The sequence below is a fragment of the Pleuronectes platessa genome, chromosome 3, assembly GCF_947347685.1.
Source record: "Pleuronectes platessa chromosome 3, fPlePla1.1, whole genome shotgun sequence".
Classification (NCBI taxonomy): domain Eukaryota; kingdom Metazoa; phylum Chordata; class Actinopteri; order Pleuronectiformes; family Pleuronectidae; genus Pleuronectes; species Pleuronectes platessa.
In genome coordinates, this window is record NC_070628.1 from 24,040,024 (window position 1) to 24,055,083 (window position 15,060).

The 15,060-nt window shown below is 40.7% G+C and overlaps 1 protein-coding gene across 1 annotated transcript in view; it reads right to left on the minus strand.

The window, feature by feature from the left end:
* Positions 1 to 2,661: 2,661 nt before the first annotated feature.
* The window catches only part of dnah6 (dynein, axonemal, heavy chain 6), a 57,584-nt gene continuing 45,185 nt past the window's right edge, over positions 2,662 to 15,060 (minus strand). The window contains exons 66-81 of the mRNA XM_053418209.1: positions 13,212 to 13,347; positions 12,829 to 13,001; positions 12,173 to 12,363; positions 11,526 to 11,686; positions 10,686 to 10,774; positions 9,185 to 9,331; positions 8,911 to 9,049; positions 6,618 to 6,737; positions 6,359 to 6,480; positions 5,962 to 6,091; positions 5,672 to 5,799; positions 5,265 to 5,450; positions 4,309 to 4,381; positions 3,916 to 4,067; positions 3,149 to 3,371; positions 2,662 to 2,765 (exon numbers count right to left, since the gene is read on the minus strand). Coding sequence (XP_053274184.1) covers positions 2,662 to 2,765; positions 3,149 to 3,371; positions 3,916 to 4,067; positions 4,309 to 4,381; positions 5,265 to 5,450; positions 5,672 to 5,799; positions 5,962 to 6,091; positions 6,359 to 6,480; positions 6,618 to 6,737; positions 8,911 to 9,049; positions 9,185 to 9,331; positions 10,686 to 10,774; positions 11,526 to 11,686; positions 12,173 to 12,363; positions 12,829 to 13,001; positions 13,212 to 13,347 — 2,274 coding nt within the window. The remainder of the gene's footprint in view (positions 2,766 to 3,148; positions 3,372 to 3,915; positions 4,068 to 4,308; positions 4,382 to 5,264; positions 5,451 to 5,671; positions 5,800 to 5,961; positions 6,092 to 6,358; positions 6,481 to 6,617; positions 6,738 to 8,910; positions 9,050 to 9,184; positions 9,332 to 10,685; positions 10,775 to 11,525; positions 11,687 to 12,172; positions 12,364 to 12,828; positions 13,002 to 13,211; positions 13,348 to 15,060) is intronic.

Sequence of the window (15,060 nt, forward strand, 5' to 3'; positions counted from 1 at the left end):
CTTTTACGTACTTGTCCCAGGGCTTTCATCAGATCAACTTCAAATTCAGATGAGTGTCATCACAACAAGATGGAGATAAAAAATGATTGAGGGATTTTTTTTTTATCACACCGTGTGACCGTGGCATGGCGTTAAAAATTGGTTACACGCCATCAAAACACGGGCATCTGTATCTCGGACATACATGTTCCAATCAAGTCCAAACTAGACATGTAAGACAATAGTCCCCGCCTGATGACATCTATGCATAAATGATGACTTAAAACCGCAGCGCCCCCTGGTGGCAACAGGAAATGTCTTGTTTTTTGCTTGTCTTACACTTGGATGAATTTCTCCTCATCCACTGACCTCAACCATGTCAAACTGTATCAAATGGGTCCCAAGACATTGACAATGAAGACATAAGATTACCGTGACTTTTCGTCAAACGCCATATGAATGGCGTGGCATTAAAGTTCATCAACTCGCCGTGAAACACGAAATTGCTGTAACTTCAGTGTTCATGATTCTATCTCTCTCAAACTACATGTGTGTAACAACAGCCCCCCCCTGAAGATATTCATATGGTTTTAAGAAATGGGCGTGGCAAAAAAACTGACCAGCGCCCCCTATAGGGCAACCCCGGCACTACGATGGCCGACATTTATACAAATCTATCGGGACATGTGTCGTTTCATAACAAACAAAAAAATATCTTGGATAGGTATGCTTGACCAAACAGGGAGGCCGCCATTTTGGATTAAGTGGCCATTTTTTTTCCATATTCCACATTTTTACTTGATGCACTTGTCCCAGGGCTTTCATCAGATTAACTTCAAATTAAGATCAGTGCCATCACAACAAGATGGAGATAAAAAGTGATTAAGAGATTGACCTTTCGTCACACCGTGTGACCGTGGCGTGGCGTCTTGAGTTTGATTAAACGCCATCAAAACACGAGGTTCTGTATCTCGGACATACATTGTCCAATCGAGTCCAAACTAGACATGTAAGACAAGGGTGCCATCCTGATGACATCTACACAGAAATTATGACTTGAAATTACAGCGCCCCCTGGTGGCTACAGGAAGTGACATGTTTTATACTTTGATGAACTGCTCCTGGCTGATTTACAATATACAGCTCAAATCAGATCAGTCAAGTCATTAGATCATGGTCAGAATTGTGACGTTTCCTCAAACCGTGTAAACATTGATGTGCGGCGAAGGATTTTCCTTCGCCAAAGGACACGATGTTATCATAACTCCACTGTGCATTGTCCTATCACTACAAAACTTGTCACATGGTCAGAGTCCAAGTCTGAACAGCTCTATGTGTCAATATTTCCTCAGTGTCATAGCGCCACCTACTGATTCGCCAGGAAACAGGAAGTACTTTGTTAATCCACTCTGCATTATCCAACCGGCTCCAAATTACTGACCTATGATCACAATACTATTCTGAACAGCTCCACATATAAATATTAGTTCAGGGTCATAGCGCCACCTACTGATCAGTGTGAAAATTAAGTTGTGTTAACATTGTCCAATTGACACAAAATTGCTCACGCTACATCAGAGCGCCTACATGAACAGATCTATATGTCTGTGCGTAATAATAGTGATGGCGCCACCTACTGGCAAACCTACTGCCGCAGAGCGCAAAAAGCATTTAACGTGGAGAAGTGCATGCTCGATCGATGATGTGCGCTTGGTCATCGATCGCTCTCTCCACCGACCGCAACAGGCTTCAACGTGCGGGTGCTCGGGCCCGCAAGTGCTACAACGTAGCCCTAGTTTTAGTTGAAATGTAACTTTTGCATACCTGTCTGATACTTTTATGACCTGAACTGTAGTGACCTGAAACCTACATTTCTAATACCTTTCTGACCATTCTATTACTTATCGACTGTCCAAGAACTTCATTTCTGTCAGCTTTATTTTCAAAGGAAGAGTATGCAAATCAATTTCCTGTCTCAAACTGCGCCTACAGACCCAGTTTGAACAGGCTCAGACAAACAGCCTTACTTCTCATATATAAGATCCTTGCATTTGACTGTTCTCCATCAACACTCTGAGATCCCTATGACTCTCTCTGTTGGTCCCTTCTGCAGAAAGCCCCTATTAAAATACACAAAGACAAATTTGGGGTTCTAGCCTCTTGTATTTTCAGATTTCCATCACGCACATTTTCTTTTCTTTGAAAATTATCAACATTTACTGTATGTGTGTGTGTCAGTCTATCTCTGTTCATCGATCTACTGTATCTGTCTTTTGTCTCTCTGTGCCTATGTGTGTTCTGTAAATTTCAATTCATCCGATGACTAACCGCAGAGTGTAAATGGAGCTCTCCGATGTATATGGTGATTAAACTGAATGTCTCATCCTCAGACATCTTGATATACAGCACTGCTATCACCCAGTGTCAGCAGGATAAGAATGTATTGCTGCATACAACTGATACTCGAGTGTTGGAAGGAAGAGTCGATCAATATGGGATAACTCAACAAGATGTTTATTACACTGTAGAGCAAAATTAAGTAACACAACTTTCCGCGAAAGTCATGTCTGTGAAAATCTCCATCATCAATTCATAAAAGAAGCAACATTAGCTTAACATTAACTAACTAAATTAAAGGTTGTATATAGCATTGAATGTTCGTTTTTGTCCTTGAATTTCCATTTAATCATTCAGCTGGCACAGGAGAGCAGAGGCTTTTGATATCCAATAATCGCTGGGTCGTTTGGAGGGAAGCATTACCGTCACCACAAAATTTGTAGAATGACCTGCAAGAAGACAGAAATGAAGGGTGAGGAACACATTTGAAACAAAATAACATTTCAAATCTGTTACACTTATTTGTGTTCAAAGACCTTCTCTGTACAAACACCAAAAAGTCCAGACAATACTCCGAGGGCCTGATCTACTAAGATCCCAAATAAAGAGTGAAAACTGCTTTAGTAGATCAGCCTGCATGTTGTAAGTGGGTGACATCAAGTTTGCACACATTTTTACACACGCAAACCTTTAGTAGATCAGGCCCCAACACATCTAATCTCTCAAAAAAGAAACAAGTCGCTGTCTGTTCAGTCAATATGAAAAATTTCAGATAAATTATCTTAAATTGTAAAACTTCCAAATCTAGACCAAAACCAGTTTGTGAATGTACCGGTGGTGGAGAGTGTCCCGGCTCTGGCGGAGGTCTTGTACAGAGGAGCCTGGTACAGCTCAGGCTCAGGCTCGTAGTTCTGCTGTGGCTCGAAGTGCACCACCGGCAGCACGCTGTTCATCACGCGGGGCAACGCATCATCGATCACCATGTTGTCATCGTCCCAGCGACTGGAATCCATGTACATGCCGTGCACAAGCACGCCATTCTCAGGCTCTGGTAACTGTTGTGTCCACAAGTGAGATGAAGACAGCGGTGAACAAAATGAACACACCAAGTTCACGGCCCATCCCAATCATCCTTCTGTGTGGTGGTAAATAACCTTTGTGGATAAACATGAGTCAACCAGTTTTATCTCACAGTGTTTAGTGCAGCTGAGGCAAAAACGATGAGAGGAAAGAAAATCTGTGTGAAATAGTTGATTGAGGATTATGAACAAGAGGAATTGTAAATTCTGCAGTGAGACTTCAGCTGAATTGTTGGATTACAAATACACCAGGTAATCATTTTGCAATGAAACTCCAATTTTGTGTTTACTTAATATCAGCCTGCAATGTTTATATAACTTGTCCTGCTGTTATCCATACAAATTGTGCTAGATATGTAGCTATGACCTGTCTAATGTCTTTAGGTTCCATTCCAGTGGACAACATTTTTTTTTCTTCTAATTTATATTGTTGAAACAGCTGATACCAACAACAGCCATAAATGAGAGACAAGCATCTTAAAGCATCACATTTTAAAAATCAACCTCTCTCCTCACGTACCTCCTCATCCATAGGCAGGCGAGCATTGCTGGGTAGAGATTCCATAGCCTCGCAGACTTCTGCCTGGTCCCTGTACACCGGCACCATGTTAAAGCGGAAGCTGAGCTCATCAATGGGCAACTTGTAGAACCTTGCATGATTCTGCAGAACCCCTAGAGTGCAGATGACAGAGGAGAAAAAAAGCAACGGGTTTTTCACATTCTTTAGCAAGATCTTACAAATTAAAAATAGTGGCAACAAAGGATTAGCCATTCAGAGCTAATCACAATTATCTCATGCATAATTGAGATAATGGTCACCTTAATTCCAGTATATATCGTGTGAGTTTTCTATTGTGCTTTAGCTCTTGTGAATTAAAAACACGGATGATATTTTGATGCTGCAGTGTTTTACCAGTGAGAAAGCCTTGAGGGAAGAAGAATCCTGAGATCCAGAAAGATTTGGGCAGACCACGTGTGATCCATGCCTAGAGGGAGAGGGGTCGTGAGAAAAAGACAGTGAGAAATGCAAAGGTCTGTTTCTTTAAATAGCTAAACTCTTTGAATTTGTTAGTTTGGGTGTTAAACGAGCCATGGTGCATTACAGCCAGCGCTGTCACTGATGGGACCTGAAAGTGACTCAGACTTGTGCTGGCAGACTGAGACACATTCTCTATTTTGAGATAGTGAACATGTGCAGTCTGACTCAGTGACTACACATTGTCACCTAATAAACTAATTCAACACTCCCCCTGTTAGTCCCCTTTGTGTGTCTGTGTGCGAGAGAGGAGGGAGAGTGATTCTTGGCGAATTTGCAACACAGATGTTCAAAACCAGTCTTACGGAAGAACAGTTTAAGTCAGGGTAGATGAACAAAACGCTGAAAGAGGGAAGCAAGGGAGGGACACAGGGAGAGAGAGAGACAGGGTGCATGTTGAGGTATTATTCAGGGTTCCTACGGTCATGAAAAACCTGGAAAAGTCATGGAATTTTAAAATGTATTTTTCCAGGCCTGGAAAAGTCATGGAAATTTGTTATATTCATAGTCGTTAATTTACGCAGATTTTTAAATAATTCATATGCTTTTAAAGAAATACGCTTAAAATATAAGCAAGCATACTTAGGCTTGTGTCATTCAAGGTATACTGTATGCCTTGGAATTCTGATTGTTAGGTGTAATAATAAATTTTGTCACTGTTTCGCGTATACACAGAGATTTTTCGCAAAATGTTCGGTGATGAAAATTTGGTTTAAAGTTATTGAAAAGTCATGGAAAAGTCAAGGAAATCCATTGGTCAAAATGTGTATGAATCCTGATTATTAGTGTTTAAAAATATAAAAACGTTTGACTTAAAGAAACTAGTGAATAACCTGGATGAAGGAAGTCCTGAGGGCCAGGTCCCTGACCCAGGACGCCAGGGTCTTGAGAGAAGGGTAGGACGAGTTGGCCCAGTGGCTGGGGACCTGGTTACTCAGGAAGCTTGTGTAGATACGATCCATTTCTTCTGACATCACCACCAGACCTGCTATGGCCTTCTGCAGCGTGAGAAGAGACACCTGGGCCACACAAACAGAATCCCACATGAGAATAAGGCAGTGGAAAAAGCAAAACAGCGATGTTTGTTTGAGATAAATAAAACATTTTTGTATTGGTTCCACAGTAGCTAATACCAACATCTGCCAGGGGATAAGCTTTGATCAGAGCTGTTTCCAAGCAGCACAACTATAATTCAATGATCTATAGTACAATTCAAACATGTCTGTGTCATGTGTGTCACCCTGAGCACTCTCAGCAGGCGGTTGAATCGGTCTACTTCCTGCCCCAACACAGTTGTGAGGGAGTTAAGGCGGCCATTTTCGTCTCGTACAAACAGAGCTTCCAATGCTTCATCCATGTCCAGTTGCTCTGCACACACACACACACACACATACAGGATGGAAAACACAGCATAAGAGATTAAGGTTATGATGATACACATTCTCAACAATGACCAACATGCACATGGGTGTTTATCTGTGTGTGTGTGTGTGTGTGTGTGTGTGTGTGTGTGTGTGTGTTTTTTTTTACCAGGAATCTTGGCTAGTATAGCTTCAGCTAGCTCATAGACTATCTCATCACTACTTTTGGCTCCATCCAGAGCTGACGAGCGAGGGTTAACATCCAGTATGGTGTTGATTAGACCCATGGTTTCTTTGCGCTGCGGGGACAAAGACACAGACAAACACATTTACACACACATTTTTTTTACATTGTACCGCTCCACTCTCATTGCCTCCAAACAGAATTGCTTGTATAACTGGCAGTAAACTGTGCGAGGAGCTCTAGATTCAATCACAAATACAAGACGATTAACTCATTATTTCTACAAAACACACAAACAAATGATGAAATCAAAGTGGATTAGTTCACAATATGATTCTGGAATGACCAACAGACCACCAGTAAGTTTAGTACTGCTCCTCACCTGGAAGGCCAAGTTGGCGTTCATATGCATTCCGAAGACTTCAGGATCATCAAGGATGGGAAGACCCTCAATATACGTCTTATATTGCTCCAGTTCCTCTGTCTCTGGGGCGTAGTAAACACCTTAACACAGAGAAATCCAAAGGTAAAAAATTAAGTATGTGATCGCTAAAACACATGGACTCACACACATTGTATTGAATTCCATTATATTGTATAAAATGTACACATATAGCGTAAAGTTTGGCATTGGAAACTACCTGAGGTCGAGTAGGTGTAGCCGTGCTCCACAGTCTGAGGGGAAAAGAAGCCACGCAGGACTGTCCTGAGGCAGCGCTGGTCCCAGGCATCGGTCACTCTGCCCCCGTACGTGATCTCACCTGCGGACACAGACACAAACGCCACATGACGTCAACAAGCTCTCTAAGAGGTAAACAAGGACTATGCCTGGAGACAGTCCCTCGGCCCATCTTTGTTTGTTCTTTTCATAAGCAGCTCATTCTCGTTTTGTGTTCCCCTTTGTGTGACAGGTATCTAGAGGGCGGAGTCTTGTTGATGGCCTTGGCAAGTAATTTTGTGTTTATGCATTCAAATATCTGTCTCATTCTACACACACTCTCACCACTGCCTTTACTGATGAACACATCTCTCAGTATCTGCACTTCATGCTAATGTTAATAAATGTATGTTATTTCTAAAGAAACAACTCCCCATCTTCCCTCATCCTGCCTCCTTCACATTTTGTCCTGGCTTTAGAGCTGGGTCGTGACACCCGGCCTCTGTCTCAGCTTGGCTTCAAGCCACAGTGCCACACAATTCATTATTTAAAAATAAATTCAGATTCAGCGAAACTTGGAAGAAGACATGAAATGTTTATGAAATCTGAATATGGATATGACTATAAAATATAAAAATGAATGAGGACTAAAGTGGGAACATTTGAAGTCTCACTGAAATAAGTAATTGATCTGTGACCCTTAAACATGTGGTGTTAACAGTAATATCTGCCTTTAGACTGTGTAGTCTTTATCTTGTTTGACTTTTCCTCAAATTCCAAGTGTATATTAGCTACATTTGGTATATTATATGTAAAAACAAAAACAATTGTATTTGCCTTCATTCTTTCTGTACGGATTTTTTGTCTTTGTTCATACCCTGTTCTTATATTGACCAACAGTATGTTTCCGAGAAATAAACAAGCTTTGGTAAAAAACTGTCATCCCCAGGGCAATGGCAAATATTATTGCTGTGCTTTATTTTCCATTTACTCTCATTACAATATAATTAACAATATGGAATATTGTTTTAGACTTAATTTGAAATGATATGATATGAATTAGCATAATTAGCTACTCAATGGTTCACAAAGCAAAAGCTGCTTTCAGATATGCACTGATATCCAGAGACTCTCCACAACAAATGTATGTGAAATTATTGAGTGAGATACTCTGGACTTTGTTAACATTATTTATAACTTCACAAAGTGTCTGAATGAGCCGGTATAAGAAAAATAATAATAATATTTCAATAATTTGATTTCAAATATCTAAAGAGGGATAAGCGGTGCAATTCACATAAAACACACAGACGAAGATGTCAAGAGAGCTTTTGGTGATAAGAGCTGACGTCCGTGTTGATGTGCTGTAAACAAAATCCCATGACCTTAAATAATGTGTTTACGTCTGTCTCTGCTCGATGCACCACCCAACAACCAAGCACTCTGGATATTTCTGTGTCTGAGTGGAGGATGTCCTGCTGCCTTTTCATATATGAAAGACAAACTCCAGGAAAAGACCGGACCAAAATGCGCAGACATCTTCAGGAGTTAATGTTGACTTCTTTATGTAAACAAGATAAAGTCTATATTATGTTTGGGGATTAAAAAAGTCACATAGTCCAGAGAGATCTACAGCGGTACTGGACAGAATATATATAAAAAAATATATTTTGTAAAACAAGGGTTCGGAGAATTGATTTAAAATGGAGGGGGAAAATATCCCTTATTTTTTATGGCTATTTTTAGTTTTATTGAAACTCTTTCAGAAAAATGTTAATCTAACTATATTGGTTTTGGGTGGACACCTCCAGGTACCTTGACAACATATTCAATATTACATGACGTCAGTAGCACAGCGGTTCAATTTCTTTATCTGCTGTGTGTTTTGGGAACATCTGTTCTTTTCATTTTATTTCCACAAAGCCACAGTTGAGAGGAACAGAGCAGCCAAAGTCCACAGCTGCAGAATGGAGTGAAATCCAGTTAGAGAACTGTCCTGCTGCGTGAAATCAGCAAATATTTGGCTTTACCCCATTTCACTTGGTGCTTTATATGTGTGTGTTGTGGATAAAACCACAGTGTGCTGTTTGTGCAACACACATGGTGATACAAAGAGACATTCACACTTCCTGCCCTGGTTAACGCCAAACCATCTCAAGTTTCATGTACTGTTTTGCATATTGCAATTTGTGATGTTGTATTGCCAAAGCACGAACTCACACACACACACACCGACACACACACAAACACACACACCTGAGTGTAGGCTTTCTTACCGGTGATGTAGATGAGAGCATCCCATGGGATGACGCCATCTTTGCAGTAGAGGTTGAGGTTGAGAAGAGCACACTCCCTGTCGCTGTCAGTGAAATCATAGGGGATGTTCCAGCCCAGAGGGCCAAACTTCTTTCTCTCCTAAGACACACACAGACGAGACACATGAAAAAGCAGGAACAACGCAAACACATAAATCAGTGTGTAACATGAAAGTGAAACATATCGATGCGCACAAATCAGAAATGATCAAGTATGGTCTAGGCTGTTTGTGACCTGGATGATTGCATGGAAAAAGCAGATCCCAAAGACAATCTTCCTCCACTGTCGTCCCAGAACGTGGTCCTCAAAGGAATTGCTGGAGATCTCTGTGAAGGCCCGTCGAATGTTTGCTCGCAGGCCTTTGGGAGGCTCATTGGTCACCTGGACACAAGAACACACAAACACACAAGGTCAATGATGCTATTGAAAACTGAGTCCTGCTTAGACTGACAAACATCCTGGGATAAGGCTTTTCCTATATGTCTTTATCGTTTTCCCACATAGAAACATGTGTACAAGTGTTTTCTTGCCAAATCTGAACTCTGGAAAGTCAACTGTCATGTTTAGACAAACAAAACCTGATCCCTACGGATCTGCAAACACAACTGAAATCACACTCTACATCCATTATATTAAATGTGGTAATTAGTGAGAGCACTGTTCAGCAAAAAATGAATACTTAATTGATATTTTCAATGGTTACATGACTCATATGCTGTGTCCCAAATCAGGGGCCCCCTCCTTTAGAGAATGCATTTGAATACTGATTATGTCATAGTGGAGCAACTAGGCTATCCTATTTGAAGGTTCCTCCAAATGCGGCCGACAAATGTTTCCTTTCATTTCTGAGCAACGATGGTTTCGGTTGGGTCCTTCACAGGCTAATCTGTCCCAGGGTTCATTAAACTTAGGTGAAGAATTGCTTTTTAAAGCGATAAGGCAAGTAAAGAGACCAAAGCATCAGACTCTTGTACTTTTAAGAGTAAGTATCATGAATCAACTCCAAACAGCTAATGGTACACATCTTAAAAACCAAAGGGCATTCAAACTTTTTGGTCCTGTTCAATGTGGCTCTGTTGCCAGGCAGTGGGGTTAAGGGCCATAAAAGTTGGTGACGCAAATCCTGGAAATACTCCCTAGACCATATCATCTCATTTCAGTTTGACCTTCGTGGTCTCCGTGTGGCATGAAGGAAAGCACATGGGCCACATAAACCGTGTACTCTGAACAAAATTACCACTGAATCGGGACACATCCACTGATATTTTAAACTGAGAAGTCACCTTACCAATTATATCTGACTTTATTGAGAGAGAGAAAATGTGTTTAGTTAGTAAATAACCTCAGGGCCAGATCAACATTACACCAAAATAATACAATCATGGATTATTGTACAAAATATTTCTTTGCCAGTGTGTGTGTATTATAATACAATATTTAAAACAGATTCGATTTCAGACAAATTGCTTTGAATGGAGCCCAACGTACCTACAGCTAAATCCAGGATGAATTTTTACATATATGTTAAGATGTTTACACACAGCAGCACTACTTTACTTCTAATGGCGTTGCACCGCCACTAAAGGAGTTTTTTTGCACCTTAATGTGCTGCAAAAATATACTGAAATCAGCAGAGAGTTTCTACATAGCTCTGTGTGTGTCTGTGTGTGTGTGTTTGTGTGTGTTTGTGTATGTGAGTGTGTGTGTGTGAGTGTGTGTGGGTGTGTGTTTTTACCTTGACGGAGTTCTGAAGCACTGTAACAGGAAACACGTTGGTGGGCATGGAACTGAGAAACAAACGGAAATCCTCGTGTATCTCCATATCTGCACAGGAACAGACAGGAATATTATTCACAGCAACACATGAAGAAAATAATACTTATGGTTCTCTCTATGAAAAGCATATGTTTAAGTAATTTTACCTTGATATAAATGCTGTGAAAAAACACAAGAAACAACCATAGAAACACCGGTTATTGAGTCATGCCCCCTCAATTTGATCAGATTTGTTCCATGGCGAAGGGAGCTGGGCTCTCAGCCACCACACATTATTGTTGCGCAGGTAAACTTGGCTCGGATTTGGCAAATCCTAAAATGACATTCAAAAGCACACAACTCTCTCCGATTGCCTCTTTTTTATACATTGCAAAGTTGCACATGCCTCACATCCGACAGTTATTTGTCAACCTGTCAGGCACGGAACTAACCTGGAGCCATCGGTTTTTCTTGTACATTGATAATCTCTACTCAAAACTCAAATGCACATCATGAAAAGTCAACTATAATGGCATATTTTAGGGCAGTATTTAATAATATCAAATATAAGTCATAAATTTTACTTTAAATTTATCTTCATTAACACGTATCCTTTAAATTGCTGCTTGGATCTGGTCACCCAACTATTTTGGGGCTCCGGTGTAATTTTGTTTCTCGTTTCAGTTCAGATGAGATAACTCTTTCTTTTCAGAGGCAACAGTATGAAATATAATGAATAATGAGACATTTTGAAACTGTCACGATGGTCAGCCTTTATGTGTTCATGCATGCATGTGTTTCTATGCTAATGTTACCGCACCGGGCTCAGTGAAGGTCTTGATGAGCTCCTCCATGGCTAACAACCAGGACACAGCCAGATGGCAGTTCTGCAGAAAGACCCACTTGCCACTGTTCAGGGCCTCATGGATCATCTTCTCAGCTATCGGCCCCTGGCCCTGACCCAATGAGATGGATTCCACTCTGATAGACAGGGAAAAAACAGCAATTACCTATAAAGAACTAATACATGTGATCATGTTAATGATTATTAGTAGGGCTTGGAAAAGACATACCATCATGATACTTGGCCGACCATTTCCATTAAGATTGTTAAGTATTGGAATAAAAATATTGCGATTTATTGTCAAAATGTATTGTGCTAACTAATACCAGACCGTGGGAAAAAAGCATTCTAAAAATGAAAAGAAGAGGATTGTGATCCTTGATCATTTTTTGGTCCTACCCCTCATCATTGTTTGTTATGATGATCAGTTTAATTAATCTTTTACACCTTTACTTTTAATGAATCAAGTGGGCTTTAGTCAAGTTCAAAGTTTGAGAGACCAATCTAATTAAGCTTACTTGATTTGGCTCTTAATACAATATTACTTCTGTAAAGTCAACATCCTTTAAAATGTATCCAGAGTTCCAATTCAGCTACCTGCCATTTATAACAATTTGTTTTACCTGTCGAGACATCCCCTCTCTTTTGCAAAACGTTGGAAGGCACCCATAGGGTCAGATCCTGTGCTAAGAATGAAGACCAGTGGGGTGGAGGAGGACAAGTCGTTGTAAAGATTAGCCAGGTCAAGTGGAGGGTTTTCCACAAACTGCTTCCCCAGGCTGACAATCACAAACTCTGTTGCAGCAAACACCACCTGGGAAAAGAGAAAGGAAGAATTGTGTGATAAAGAGGGTGAGACATAGAAATGGTAAAAAAAAATAAAGCATTACTGTCCGAAATCAATCAATTGAAAAAGGGATTAGAGATAAAGAAAAAGCAAATCTGAGACAGTTTACCCCAGGGGAGTGGCAAACACTGACATTATGGGGACATGAATAGAAATCAAACGTAATAGACAAACAAGTTGTTTTTATCAAAAAGTGGGAAGAACCTGACAGCAGACACCGGGAAGGCTTCATTTCCAGATCCAGTTTCGGACATGTCTAGTTTTCTGTGTGAGAATGAAACCCTGTAGAATGTTTTGGCAGGATCTTGCTAAGGGCCTGGAGACCAGCATTATTGTAAATTTGTGCAATAAGCAAAATCTATGCTTAGTTTAAATTTAAAAGTAACATTGACAAAAAATCTTGATGAATACTGTGTCTTTCTATGGGCTCACCTCTTCTTCCATGAGGCTCTTGATGAGGATCAGCTTCTGGAAAGCTCCCAACCTCTCGTTCCAGTAACCTCTGATGTCTCCCTCCTTCTTCACCTCTTTGGAATCAGTAAGCGGAGGCAACTCTGACACGTAGTCTCCCCAGGTCTTTGGATTAATAGATGCTTCAAAACATCCTAAAAGGGCGGCGACTTTCATTTAATGCCACACAAATCTTTATGGGTGAATTTTGTAGATCTTAATAGTACTGTACGAACAGATTTGTACACTTTCTGATGATGGAATGGTACAAGGATAATAAGAAGAGTGAAGCTGTATCTGCGTCAATCATTCTTGTTCTCGTATTTAGCATAAACACCATGCAGTACATATATTGTGTTACATACCCATCTGGATGTGGATATGGGTTCGGGTGATTTCCTTGGAGAGGTCCTTGAAGCAAGGCAGTGTGTCGTCCAGCTCGCAACATGTCTGCCAGTCAAAATCAGTAAGCCATGGCACATCTGGCCGCTCCGCATTGTCCTGTAAGATGGGGAAATATAAAAGGTCCCAATTACGACAATAAAGGAGGGAGATGGGGACAAGTTGGAGGAAAGACCTTGAGGAGAGTGGCAGTCAAGAAGAATTAAGGGACATCAAGTGTAAAGAGAATAAGATCGAAAAGGTAGACACATTAGGTAGAGGTGGTGGCATGGACATGTAAAAACTAATTTGAAAAGCACTATGAACTCTTAATAGAAGTTTATGTGATGGATGTCATGAAGCTGTGATGCAAAAAACAGGAGACAGAAACACAGAGGTGAAGGAAAAAGAAGGACGGACGGCACCAGCATGAGGATAATGGCGGCTGACAGGCAGCACCTCCAGCCTAAGTAATGCCATATAAATGAGACAAAATGGTGGGTGAAAAAAAGCAACACACCCCTGGAATGGCATTGACTGATCTGTCCTGTGGTCTCAAAACCATCTGAATCCTAAAATAAATCTCAAAGGTCTTTTTATTCATGGCTCCACTAACCTTTCCCCTTATGTATTGCCCAAACCGATGGGGCCTTGGCTGCACACTCTGCCCCATTGGGGGTTGAAAGAGAATGTAGGAAAGAGAGAAACGGAAAAGAGAGGCAGAAGGCAAATACACAAACCGTTGGGATTCATTGGCTTCCAAAAGTATTCAATTCCTTTGCTGTATATGTTTTTGTGATTGTTTCCTTTTTGCAATTTATTACAAAACAAAAAATGAAATGCAACTAACATGTCCTTCAGGGTGGTCCCTTTCAGCTGAATGCCTGTACGCCTCATAAGTGTGAACGAAACAAACACACAGCTGTTATGTCTCATTACTGGCGAGCATCACAAACAACTGTCAAGAAAAAAAAATTGGATGTGTAATGTTGCATTTTCAAAAATAAACATTCAGAGGTTCTGTCCGCCTAGTTTGTGGGATTAGTCATGAAAACACCAATCTCCGGCATTATTAAAGCTGAAAACAGGCAGCTGAACTGGATGAGCTGCAAAGACAAGTGCCCTTAGATACAATTAACGCTCTTCTGTGGAGTATGTGTGTCCAGAAAGCAGCTTTCACAAGACCACATTCTGACAGATACAATGTTATGTCGGCCAGTTTTGTGGTGAGGAGCTACCAGCTGAGAAACTGAAACTCCATTAAGAAGGAGAATCTGTGATGGAGCCGTCGGTGCTGCCGGGAAGCTGCTAGAACCAGACCAAGAGTCAGTTAGTTTCGAGGATAGCTGCAGACTGGATTACTGATATGGCACAAGATACTGCGAAAACACTTTGGGACAAGACATGACATTTTCAGCTTTTCTTTCTGGCACATAATGAAATAAGTGACTTAACAAATACTGACATTTTAGTGCCTGGGATTACTGCCACGTTTGATGGGAGGGAGGAATGGTTGCTGTTGAATGCCCCGTGCTCGCTGTGATAAGTGCAACTGGAGAAGGGTAAACGCTGCATTTTCCTACTCTGCAAGAACAAATTGCTATGACATCTGCATATGCTTGTTAGCTCGTGAAACTCCTTCAGACATTTGGTGAAAGGTTTCAGGACATGAAAAGTAAACTAAAGCAACCAAAGGAGCTGCACATTATATTATTATAAATTGTATGTACATCCTAAGGATTTTCTGATGTTGAAACATACTGCATTGACCAGAATATAATTTTGTTTCCTAAGATTACTGTTGCAAAGACTTTGTTCTACTCAAGACTGACT